Source organism: Nelusetta ayraudi, unplaced genomic scaffold, assembly GCF_046127955.1.
Source record: "Nelusetta ayraudi isolate G7.1 ecotype Tasmania unplaced genomic scaffold, CSIRO-AGI_Nayr_v1 ptg000033l, whole genome shotgun sequence".
Lineage (NCBI taxonomy): Eukaryota > Metazoa > Chordata > Actinopteri > Tetraodontiformes > Monacanthidae > Nelusetta > Nelusetta ayraudi.
In genome coordinates this window covers 1,834,593-1,847,500 of record NW_027466083.1, presented here as the reverse complement: position 1 = coordinate 1,847,500, position 12,908 = coordinate 1,834,593, and the positions used below count along the sequence as shown (strand labels likewise).

Genomic DNA, 12,908 nt, shown 5'->3' with positions numbered 1-12,908 from the left:
GCATTTTTAATAAAGAACCAAAAGATAAATATTTCATCCAGGTGTGTAATGTATATTCAATCGTGCGTTGGCTCTTTGATTCGCTCCCCTTTGAGGCGGATTGAATGAATGGCTGATGAAACGGGTGCAGGGCTTCAAACTGCAGCCCGGGCATCCTGGAAGCACGGCTGCTGCACAGGAGGCGGCTCCTCATGGAGAGAAAATTCAAATAAAAAAAAAATTAAAAAAAAACATGTAAAGTTTTAGTCTAGTTTATTTCAGTCATAAAACAGCAAAGAAAGAAAAAACAAATTCCTAATTTGACTGAAAATGGCTCAGGCAGAAGCGACGCTTATTAATGCCCGCCGACTATTCATCTTCAGCTACACAACGTGTGGTGTCAGGTGGGAAAAAAAAACATACACATACATACAATGTGCACATACACAGCTCTTCCCCCCCCTTTTTTTTTTTCAATTGCCGACGTAATTCCCAAATATAACTGCACACCATGATTTTTTGAACATAACAAAGGAAGCACATTGCTTAAGTTTGAGAGTCAGCACTATTCTACAGCTGAACCCCTTGAAATGAAGTCCATCTTCTTTTAACTTCTTTTTTTGCTTTTGGTAACACAGATTTGCATCCATCTCTCAACTCATATTTACTCTCAGACACTCTGAAGAACCTCGGTGAGAGGAAGGAGGCCGAGCCGCTCCCTCCTGAATCAGAACCCCAGCTACGCCACGAACGCTAACTGCTCTTTTCTTTGCATTCTGATTAAAGGTCTCTCCTGCCTGACTTTCACAACACTTTCCCATCAAACAAAATATAAATAAATAAACGGGAATATGGCAGTGGAAACATGCTATTCTCCAATGGCCGCCACCGCCTGCCAAAACAAACAGCATCATAACAACTAATAATAACAGCCGCAGCCGTGTGCTTCATCTTCACGGTTTGGATTAGATCACCCTCGCCACCCTCTCACTCATTCGCTCTATTTTTAGCACTTTGCACTCTTAACGCCTGAAAGACGGGAATTGTCTTGGTCCCAAAATTTTTGCATTTAGTTGCCTAGCAACACTGCCGGCGGAGGCTCGGAGGGTCGCGCCGCCTGATGAAGAGGGCACAGCAATCTGGAAGACAGCGCCCCCCTGAGGCCCGAGCTCGGCTCTTTAATCACACCGCAGGTTATGTAAGCGCTGTCAGGCGGCGTGCTGGGCAGCAGGCCGGCGAGCCGAGCTCCGAGCTCACCCGCTACCTGTCCTGGCTTTTGTTCCCGCCTCGTCTCCCCTCCCCAGTGTCAGCCGCTCCTCGCGGGGTCCGCCAGCGATAATGAGGGGGGATCGGCTCGCAAAGCGGGAACTCTACAAAGGTGAAGTGTGTCATCGTGTGGCGGCGGCGACGCGCAGCTGGAGAGCAAATGGAGCAAATTGAGTCTCAATCTTCTGTTAAGGATGGAAAAAAAGAGGTCACAGAGGAGGAACGTGTGGAGGACAGCTGGTGACTGTCATGTGTCAAGCTGCGCAACTTCTTTCTCTGACGGGATGATCACATGTGCCAACTGAAACTGAGGTTTCACCCCCAAAAATACACCAAGTGTGTAGAGCAAGTCCATCGAGGCAACAAGCCTGAGCAGCCTGATGATGCCGTTCTCGTAATGAGTCAGGAAGACGATGCATCGGAGCAAACGCGGCTGATTGAATCTGACAGTTCTGGGAGCTCGTTGCACTTTACAGCACTGAACTCTTGTAAGTGCTGCTCACTGTTGTTCTTGGTCCACAGCAGGAGTTTCTTGGGCATGTGATTCGTCTTTTTCAACTCTTGCATTCGGATCAGAAGACAGAGTTTCTTACACGTGGTGTGAACGACAGCATTTTTTCATGTTTTCTCTCATGCAGAGAGGTCATACATAAAGGCTCTTTAGCTTCCATGTGTTGGTAGCCAGTCAAACGTCTCACTGGGAACCCCTCGGGTGGTCCAAACAGATAATGCGCAGCCGGAACATTTTTTTTTTTAATTTAACAGCCGTGTTATTTGTGTATGTGCGAGAATCTCCCCACACAACGATAAAGTGGTTTCCTCTCTGGTCTGAATTTTTAATTTCAAACTGTCAGCAGTGATGAATTAGGTTCATGTCAGCAAGCCAGCAAGTTAATCAGCCCAGGAACCAGACGGTGAAAAAAAAACAGAGGGTGTGACTGTGGCTGTTGATTGGCTGCTCAAGTCTCAGTGAGAATTTCAAGGTCCCAGATGCAAAATTCACTTTCATTAAAGTTTTCCCACAGTAATGCGTAATAAACGCCGCAGAAATGAGAGGTGCATCACTTCTGCATTTTTCAGAAAGTGTGCAATAAATCATCTATCTCAGTGAGAAAACTAACAGCCCTCCCATGTTGGTGAGAACAACAACAGCAATTTTACCCTTTGGAGGAGACCTTGCTTCAATCAAAATGCATCCGTTTCAGCGGGAAGCTTGTGGGTGGCTGTAAACAGAGGGCTAAATATGCTGTTTTCTAGAGACCTGAGGGGTTTCTGATCAATCATCAATCATCAGTTTTTCTGTGTTTCTGTGTTTTCGATGCAAAAAAAAAAAAATCCTTTTGAATGTTAAAACCATTTAGATTGCAAATGAGTGAAGGGAGGTCACAAAGAGTCGGCTGAGAGGAAAAACCAATATGACGGAGTGCTGACAGTCTGTTCTCAGCATCTGCACCAGTTATTCAGCTCCAACATGTCCACATGACCTTTAGATCACCTGCAGGGCAGAGGCAGAAATCCCTGCTTCTACTTCCTGTCTCGCTCCTCGCAACACACGTCATGACATCACACACTCGGCTTTCTGATGATGCAATTAGAAAATCACCATCACCTGCTAACAAGTGGCGCTGTTATTTAGGCGATGCAGTTCAAATCAGTATAGATAGATAGATAGATAGATAGATAGACTTTTCAGGCAGTGACTCACCTGCTCGGGGCTGATCCTCGGTCAGGTTGTCTGACATGTCGTGCATCAGCCTGCGGGTCCATCGCTGCATCCCATCGTTCACGCCTGGCCAGAGCCCAGGAGACTCGGCTTCTGCTAAAAAAAAAATAAAAACATCTCAGTGAGTGAAGAGACAGACAAAGCCGAGAGAAGACAGACATTTGAAAAAAAACAGCCTGGTTTGGAGCTGGCCTAACTGACTGTAGAGAGAAAGAAAATATTTGGGCATGCTGTGAGGATGTGGGGTCCATAACTGACTGGCTTTCTTTCACTAATCAATGAAGCTGAAAATAAACAGGTCAGGACAGTACAGTGTCAAAAGCAGCTATTCTCTGAAAAACCTTGCATGTTAATCTTAAAGGAATTTTGGTTTATTAAAGCACTCATTTCCCCGCTGATCCACCTGTTTTGACTTAACTTCTCTATTGGATTTATGTCAGTTTAAAATGAACAAAGCAAAACACTCGCCTTTGAACTTTTGCATGTTATTTCTCGCTTTGACACAAAAGCAAACGCTCATTTATCTTTAGAGCATCAGGCGGCGCACTGTTTGGGCCCCTCACACGATCCTTGGTGCAACTGTCTCCAGAGTTATTTTTGACTGCGGTGAGGGACGAACAGACTGTGGCTTCAGGTTTCGGGCCTGGCCGAACAGCAGAGCGTCGGGTCGTCCAGCTGTCCCGAGCCTTCGCCACTGCAAATGTTACTGTAGTTCTCTCCTCCGCAGCTAATCTCTGAGCGGGTCTCAGTTTTTACAGCTTCGCCAGGGAGACAGCTGAGCAACTCCCCGCAGATACTGTAGATCTGCCTCTGTCCAACAGGAGGGGGGAAAAAAAAAACCCTAAGATACCGCCCCCCCCCCCGTACCGCCCACAGAGAGATATTTCCAAATGCCAGACGATAGTGAGGCCGCTATTCCAGTCTGTACTAAACACCTACTAATGCATCTTGGAGATTGCCGGTCGCTGCCGCGCCCCTTTTTGCCTCACTGTTCAACGTGCTCATTTCACAAGGGCGGCCGTGGAGGGGAGCGGACGCCCGGCGGCTTTCATGTCGAGGCATCAAGAGGAGCTCCACTCGTATGAAATTCAAATTGGTTTCCCGCAGCAGACGCCTCGCAACCGTTTTCACACTCACAGCCGGGAGACATCTCCCCACACCTATTTTCTGCCTCGACGAGAAGGACAAAAAAAAAAAACCTGCCAGGTCGTTTTCTATTTCAGATTTATCTAAAATCAGATGGCATAAATTCCAGAATAATAGACTGATGAATTTTAATGCTTAAAATGGATCATGTTTGAGAGCCCAGAGGGATGAAGCTTGGGAGCCTAACTGGGGACTCATGTCAGATAATAATAATAATAAATAAACAGGATAAACAATAAAGGTTTGCTGGAGCCTTCCTGAGAACTGCGAGGAGGAATAAATGAAATCCAGCAACTTATGTTTTGCTCAACTATAAACAGTGTCAGCTTGACACTTTTCAAAGAAGTGCATTTGCTATGTTTGCGTTTCTGTGTTGATAGCCGAGCAGACAGACACATTATAAACCACTGGCTCTCTGTTTGTCAGCTGCGTCTTCCTCTCAGACCCAAACAGCGCTTCTCCCTGGAAACTGCTCGGCAGTGGCGGGAAATAAAATGGCAAAGGACACGGAAGGCGACGCAAACGTCACGCTTGTAAGATTTAACAATCTCATTAAAAATGTTAAATACAACGACACACTTTCTTTCACTTTAGTTTTAAGCCCTGTGCGCCTCAAATCAATGCCCAGACTGTTTTACAGGGACATAAAAACCACGAAGCGGCGCACTTTCCGTGATCCTCGCACAAATGTCTGCTATTTGGGCCAGGACTTGCTGTTAATTTTGCTGATTCGTGCCATCGACGCCAACTTCGACCAATAAAGGCGGTGGTTCTCTCAACAGGACTCTTGCAGAAAGGCTCAAAATGTAAACATGGGAGCAAAAAGGCAACACAGAGGGATCAGTAACCAAAACTGATGGAACAAGAAAAATGGTGTTTGTGTGGAAATACACTAATCCTGCGGCCACATTCCTCCTCAGACATGCTGCAGAGACTCACCATCATGTTTACTGTGCGTTATTTAAAACGTCTCTGCTGTTGTCCGCGGGGTATTACACACATCATCTAAAATTGTGGCTTTATTCGGAGTCATTCGGGGCAAAAATAGCAATAAATCACTCTGATCTTCAGATCGCAGGAGGACGTGTTGGTCATTTGGAAAAGCGAGGGGTGTGAAGAATAAAAGCGCTCGTCTCGTCTTTGAGCAGCAACAAGACATCTGATCCCATCAACCGCACGGCCACCTGACAGTCCGGCTTCCACTGGTCTCACCCCAAACAGCCTCACCGGCCTCCACCACACATGAGTCCCACCACAACAACACCTGCAGCCGCAACGCCAACAAGCAAACGCTGTTTCTTGAAACCAGCGTTTGTGTATCAGTGTGTAAGAGGAGACCCTCCGTCCGCCGCTGACACTCACGGCGAGACGCCTCGCGAGCGTGGCCACGCGGTAAACACAGAGCTGATGAACATCTGAAATGACCTTAAATGGGATTTAAACCGCAGTTATATAAACAATGGGAGTGCAGACAACACAGGGTTCACCGTGGAAACAAAAGCAGACCGCAGATCCTCGGTCAAAATGGAGCGGACCAGCTGATGTCATCATTCTAGACCTGGACTTTGTTCGTCTTGAAAAAGGTCAATCTTTAGCATCATATGACATCATGTTGGGGATTAGCGTGAGAAAACACAAGAGCAAAGAGAGAAACTTGCCAAAAGAGAGAAATCGTTTGGTTTTCCGTTAATCAGGAGGTTGCACTGATTCAAATTGATGTATCCGCTGCTTCGGGGAGTCGGAAAATTGTCCAAAGACAGAAGTCAAGTGATTTTCTAACGATCCAGCCAAACAACATCCTCAACAACACTGCATTGTTTGGCTCATGTCGAAGTATCTGCTACCTGACTGCATAGCAACACACAGCAAGCGTGCTTACATGGATTCACTGCATCCAGTGCTGGAGTAGTCACTGCATCACCAGGACCAGGACACTGCATCACCAGGACTGGTGATGCAGTGTCCCTGGTCCTGGTGATGCAGGGTCTGGTGGCAGTTTTCTAAAAGCAACTTCTTGTTGCTGTTTTCTAAGCTTGAAAGACAAGGCCTCAGTCAATGCTGAGAAGTGAAAACATCAGAACCCACTGGGTGAGAAATTAACCGTATCAGATGTTCATCATGAGACAGGCCTGCGATATTTTGTTTAGTCTTTTTTTTTTTCTTCCCAAGACATTCATTTTTGTCACAGTGGAAACTTTTTTTGGTGTGCGTCATAAAAGTGTTCAAGTTTGTGTGACGGCTGAGATTTAGTCTTTCCTTCCCGCTGTCAGGGAGTCATAACACGGGACACAAAAGGGGATCTGTTCGATGTTAAACGCCTCGGGAGGGAGTCACGATAAGACGCAGCGATCCTGCTCACCATTCGGTTGGCAGGTTGGGCCTGAAATATTGGCAGAAGGAAACAGCTTTTCATTCTAAGTGCCATCAGAGCCGCTTTAAATTTTTTTGCCATCCAGTTTTAAAACCGTATTCTTCTTCTCAGCGTCAAACACCATTTTTTTTTTATTTGCATGTGGGTCTCCCCCCAGTCGTCACTATTTCTTGCCAGAACGTTGACGTTGATCCACGGAAAAACGAATCACGTCGACGCAAAGCCGAACAGCCGTTTGCCTCGCAACGACTGCCAGTCTCATCAGGTCGACAACATTCTGCCATTTTTAAAGGTGATACATCAATATTAACGAGGAGCTCGATCGACAGGGCCGCTGCCACGGAGTAGCAGCGCACCGCCTTTTTAGCAAATCCTGAAATTCACTCCTTCCAGGAATGGACAACAGGAATCCTATCGTGTCACGATGCACAGAGGGATGACAGGGAATGTAAATATATAAATAAATACGTACATAGCAGGAGCTGAGGCAGCTGACGATTGTGTGTGACAGTGTGTGACCACGTCAGCCAAGGTGATGGGAGGATAATGAGAAACAGGAGAGGATGTGTGTGTGTGTGTGTGTGTGTGTGTGTGTGTGTGTGTGTGTGTGCGTGTGTGTTGCCTTTCAAGTGCAATGCTGATAGATAAAAGGGTGAAGGATCTGTCTCAGACTCCGCTAATCATCAAGAAGAACAACAACATAAAAAAAAACAAAGATGTCCTGACAGTTGGTGCTCTTCATGCTCGCTGCCTTTTTTTTCCTCCTTCAACCAGCAGAGAAGACGCCTGGAAATGCGCATTTAAATTGCAATATCTGTCTCAATTCTGTCCTCTCACCGCTTCAACTTTATTTTAATGAGAACAGGTCGGGAAGCAGCCGTCAGGTCTGTCAGATGCTGCTGCGCACGGTGAGATTGTGTTGCAGATGGAATAAAATGGCACCCGGTGCAAAGCATCCATGATGGATTTAATTCATTTTTCTTCTGTTAATCTTCATTTAGCAGTAATTCCTTGAGACAACTCTTAAACAATTTGATTTTGCCACAGTGGCAGGAAATAAATGGGCCGGGCCGCCTCGGAAGGGATCAGCACTGCCACACGGAAAATCACTTGTTTAAAGGTGCAAATGAAATATCCAAGCAGGGCTCAGACTGAATATATCCACACTGATTGGATCTCTGCTCCTCGCTTATGTCATGAGCAACCTGTCAACCTTTATGGCTGTGCAAACAATTGAGAGGTCCAGACAAGGTGAGCATTTGTGTCTAAATTGTAATGACAACAACTCAGCAGCCAGAAACACAATTGATCAGGAATTCGACTCAAACTCGGGCATTTTCCATGTCGTTTGGTGTCAATAATGAGAATAATAATGATGCCTCCTTTCAGTTGTGTGGTGCACAGTTTGGCCACCTGTTACCCCTAAACCTACAGACGTACGCTCATGTGAAGAAGACTGCCACAACATATTATCAGTTCTCGGTTCCAATGAAGATGAAGCAATGACTGGATATCCAAGACCTCGGTGGAGCAGTTTAAGTGGACAAAGTGTTCAGATCAAAAGTAACATTTTCCAAAAAAAAAAAAAAAAAAAAAAAAAAAAAATGTTGGAATTGTCGATGTTTTGGGGGGGGAATTGCAGTTCAGTTGCTAACTTTTTTTTTATGACTCACAATGGTCAGGCAGTTACTCTTTGTTTTTTAATCAAGACACATGAACCGCATCGCGTCGACTTTTGAAACATTCACATCAACCTCGAGTTCCCAGCGTCTCTCAATCGAAGGAGTCTGCGCGCGGTCGCCGCGGCAGGTGCGTCTGTCTGAGGTCTCACCTGGCGCGTGGTGGTTGAGCTGCGCGAGCCCGATGACGGCGAGCAGCCCGAGGCCGCAGCAGCAGAACCGCTGGAAGGGCCGCCGCCGCCGGTGCCTCGCTGCTGCTGCTGCTGCTGCTGCTCTCATTCCTCAGCCGGCCACATATCCTCCAGGACGCATGCGTTGGCTCTCCCTCCCTCCGCGACACTTGTTTCTTCTCCTCCTCACTTCTCCTCACACTCTGACAGTCCCGAAACAAAGTCTCATCCACCAGGAGCGGCTGAGAGAGAGAGAGAGAGAGAGAGAGAGAGAGAGAGAGAGAGAGAGAGAGAGAGAGAGAGAGAGAGTTTCTCTTCCTCCGTCGGATTCAGCGCAGACGCAGTGCCGCTTGTTTGCGCCGCGCACCCGGTACGCACCGTAGCGAGCGAGTGGGCGCTGAAAGGTCGCAGGCAGCGGATCCCACAGCGAGGCGGTGCGGCAACAGGAGGTGACATGCGCTCTCTCTCACTCTCTCTCTCTCTCTCTCTCTCTCTCTCTCTCTCTCTCTCTCTCTCTCTCGCTCGCTCTCTCTCGCTCTCTTGCTCCCTCGAGTGGCCACCGGAGGGCGACAATAGCAGGGTCAGGATCAATCAATCAAACAAACAAACAAACAAAAGACAGGGGTTGGGTGGATGGAGATGGATGGTGGCAGATAGTCAGAGATGTCCAGGTGCACACTGTCATCCACGCCCTGCTCAATAAGAGGAGCCACTTGGAGCCTTATTGGAGGCCGGAAAAGCTTGCATCATATTTTCCATGTCTGATTAGTGTTGACTTGGTGTTGGAACACCTGATCCAGCTCACCAGGAAGATGGGAAATGTATACAACACACGTCCCAGTGCACAAAATGTGGACATATCTAATCAAGTGAGATTTTTTTCTTTCTTTCTTTCTTTCTTCAAAGCCATGAGAACTCAGGGGCTCGCTGGACTGATTTTCTCCCCTGTGATCCCTCTCTAGTGGCACTGACCCTCTGTGACCTCAGCACTGCGGGCTGGGTCCAGAGTTAGTCTTTGCAAAAGTTGTACGTCTAGCGTGCACAAAGAAGTAAAGGTTGGACCGTTATCATTTCTGGGGAGTTCATTGACCGACTCGAGGTGCAAATAATCGTTTGATAACATTTTGGTCAAGGAGCCTTCAGATTGAACCTTATCAGTCGTGTCTGCTTTCAGTGCTCGGCCCCAGAATGTGAGCCGCAGACGAGGGAAGTAACAAAGTACTTTGTTGCTTTTACTCCTATCATTTGCACACAACTATCTGTACTTTCTACATTTTACACTGGTAAACATGCTTGTTACTTTTGTACTTAGAAGCGTTCAAAAGATACAAATTTTGTTCAAATTAATTCACTTATGAAGTGGGTATTTAAAATGGACGGATGGATGTTTTTTGTTGCTTGAAGTGGAGTCATTTGAACGCTGCTGTTGTGTAGTTCAATATAAAAGTAGATCATGTTTTAGAGGGAGATTATTTTTAGAGGACCACGGCTCTGGGGTCACTGTTTAGTTTTCGGTACAGGGCAAAATAAAAATGTAGAAAATAACATTGGTCGTTGTCATTGAAAGTATAAACATCCAATAATGACTCACTGGTCAGAGCGATGACTGATTACTGTTTGGTTGTGGTGCAATTAAAAGAGAAAAAAATGCACTTTTGATCCAGAGGCTCATGTAGACCTCTGACCTCTGACCTCAGGACAGTTAAAGCCCAGATTATTTTGTGGGAAATTCTTCATTTTTTTGCAAAATTATCAACAAATATATTGTACAATTAAGGGCAACATTTATTTTTACTTTTTTTACTTAGGTCAATTTCCGAACTTTCTTACTTTTGCCATAGTGAAGGAGTTGAGTCAGTACAGTACAGTATCCGTACTTACTCAAGTACAGAACGTGAATATTTTTGACACCTCTGGTGAGCCGTGAGCGTGCTGAGGGTCCTTCCAGCACGCAGCCCCAGCGTTAGCACCTTCCCTCATCAATCATTTGCAAAGTCACTTCATTTACAAGCCTGTTTACTTGGTAACAGTCTCTCCCGCCCCGGCGTCCCCACTGGATGTATTACTTGTTTCACTCAGTCGACTTTCTTGGCATTTGGTTGGCAACAAGAGTCTCTCAGTAAGAATGGAGTGTTTATAAGACTTGCTGCTTCAAAAAAAAAAAAAAAAAAAAAAAACCTTCAGCCAATCATGCGATGAGTGGTCAAAAACTCCCCGTGATGCCTTCAAGGTCTCGACGAGGGAGAACCCCGCTGATCAGAACTACCAGGAAATACTTTTCTTCTTAATTTTGCTGTGTTTCACGTTGCAAGCACACGGGCGTTTGGCTTCAGGGCGAGACGGCTGCTGCTTCCAGTCCGGAACAGCCTGGATCAGCGTCACATCAAATGACACTTTGTGCTCAACATTTTTAGGGAGGTGTGCAAAGTGAAAACAAGAACTGAAACGCCACGGAAAACTGTGATAGAGGGGGAAAGTTTTTTTTTGCTGTGCTTGCTCCGCACGGCTTCCCTTTGTGTTTTTCATGTCTCCGATAAAAAAATGTTACAGAAGAGCAGATGAGTGCTGCGCTGACTCCTCTGGGGAACAAAGACTTCTTGGCACACAGAGAGCTTGCAGAGTCGAAGTGAAGATTAAAAAAGCACCAGTGCTGCCGCCGCCGCCGCCTCTTCGTAACCCATCCCACGGGTGCGCCAGAAACTACAAGAACCTGAGAAATTTCTTGGCAAAAAAAAAAAAGAGGGAGAAAAGCGCACAGCTCAAGTGGTTTTGGCTCAATAACAAGAGAGAGAAACTAAAGTTTCCTCCGTGACACCACTTACATAATCGGTAAGTGGTGTCATTGTCTTTATCGCCCTTGAATCTTTAACTGCAGGGATTATGAGCGGGAGGAGTTTATCATTGACCTCCTTGGCTTGTCACATGACCTGCATTACTGATTGACAGGATTCATCGTTTACCAGCCGGCGACCTGGTTGGTTGAGGCTTCGCCATCTTTTCTAGAGCCGCCGTCAGATCATTTATTTTTGTTATACATTGCATGATGACAGTAAAGGCCATTCTGATTCTGATTCAAAATTCCAGCTTTGCTTCAAACAACACGGAGCAGAATTCCTCCACGTGATGCTTCCAAAAGGAGCTTGACTCCAGTGCAGGAGGATGTTGATTTACAGGTCTAACATGGTGCAGGATTTTGCAGTAGAAAACATTGAGCTGCGTGGATTTTTCAGAAAGTGTGTGTGTGCGACTAAGTCGGCTCCTCTGTGATGTCACAAAGGAGAAGAGCGTCTGAAAGGCTGTCAACAGGGGGCCAAAACAAAACTTAAAAATTTAATACGGGGCCTTTAAAACATTTATGTTTTTCATTGCACAACACCGGGTAAGAACCAACAGAAGCCAGACCTGAATTACATAAGGCTTATTTGGTGGCAGCAGTAATGGTCTGTTTGTTTTGTGGAGATTCCCTGGCCATTAAAAATACATTTTCAAACCAGCAGTCTGAGGATACGCACACACACACACACACACACACACGCACACACACACGACCCGTGCATGGCCACTGTATTTACAGAACACGCATGAGTCAAAGCAGCATTAAGCCCTTGAGCAGTGTGTGACACACGGCTCCCGGTGAAGACTCAACCCCAAATAAAGACATGGGCCGACATGTTGTTGTCATCACTTCTCCTGCCTGTGTCAAGCCAGGCAAGATGAAGGGCTTTTTTTCTACAGCTGATGTTTAGGAAAGGCTTCCAGAGGAGCGAGTCCTGGGAAATGTTTGTGAGCCGCTGTCGCGTTCTATTATGATCATGGGACGAGCGTTGTGTATCTTACCTCACGCTGCGTCAATCCAGGGAGACGCCGGCGTGCAAGCAGTCGGTCCTCTAATAATTTACACCGTCCTAAAGTCCTCCGGGGGGGCTCTTGTCATGCGGCCTGTCTCTGTTTGCCGCTCGCTGCAGACTGTGATGTGGCCCCGTCTCGTTCAAATCAGCAGCATTCCTCCGGGAAGATCAGTGAGAATCCTCCAGCAGCAGTGCAGTGATGCATCAGTCGGGTACTGATGGCCAATGCTGCAAATATGTTGTGAATTAAAGGTTGTTGTTGTTGTTTTAGTGACACAAAATATTAGATTTATGGCACGTAGCAGCGTTTCTTTGCATTTTAGCAGCTCTGCACTGCAGCGTGACGGCTCCCATTTCAAGTCTTAAATACCTGGGGAGCATTTTGGAGCAGCTGACATTAATTAAGCCTCAGGATTAATTTACACCAGGGACTCTGCAAATAAGTGGCAGGAAGTTGGACTGGTGTATATTTTAATTGGGAAGCTGGGTGTCCCCGAACAACCACACCACCAAATGTAACTCGTGCAAACTGTGAAAATCAATGTTGATTTTGACAAAGTGATCCTGACTGAAATGTTTTTAAAGTGTATTTTAACATAAAAAAACAAACAAACTTGATAACAATGATGGGGGGGGGATTTACAGTCAGCCCAAGTTCTTCTGTGGAAAAATCCTCTGAGTCATTTCTGAAACTGAGTGTGGTCAGGTCTCCCTCGATTCTAAGGT

The 12,908-nt window shown here is 46.2% G+C and overlaps 1 protein-coding gene across 4 annotated transcripts in view; it reads right to left on the bottom strand.

The window, feature by feature from the left end:
• The window catches only part of LOC142891769 (sodium/potassium/calcium exchanger 3), a 23,226-nt gene extending 10,705 nt beyond the window's left edge, over positions 1–12,521 (bottom strand). The window contains exons 1-3 of one of the 4 annotated variants that reach the window (XM_076031580.1): positions 12,172–12,521; positions 8,317–8,576; positions 2,951–3,064 (exon numbers count right to left, since the gene is read on the bottom strand). In XM_076031580.1, coding sequence (XP_075887695.1) covers positions 2,951–3,064; positions 8,317–8,443 — 241 coding nt within the window. In that variant the 5' untranslated portion in view covers positions 8,444–8,576; positions 12,172–12,521. The other 3 variants (XM_076031581.1, XM_076031582.1, XM_076031579.1) reach the window with 3 other exon arrangements.
• Positions 12,522–12,908: the final 387 nt, after the last annotated feature.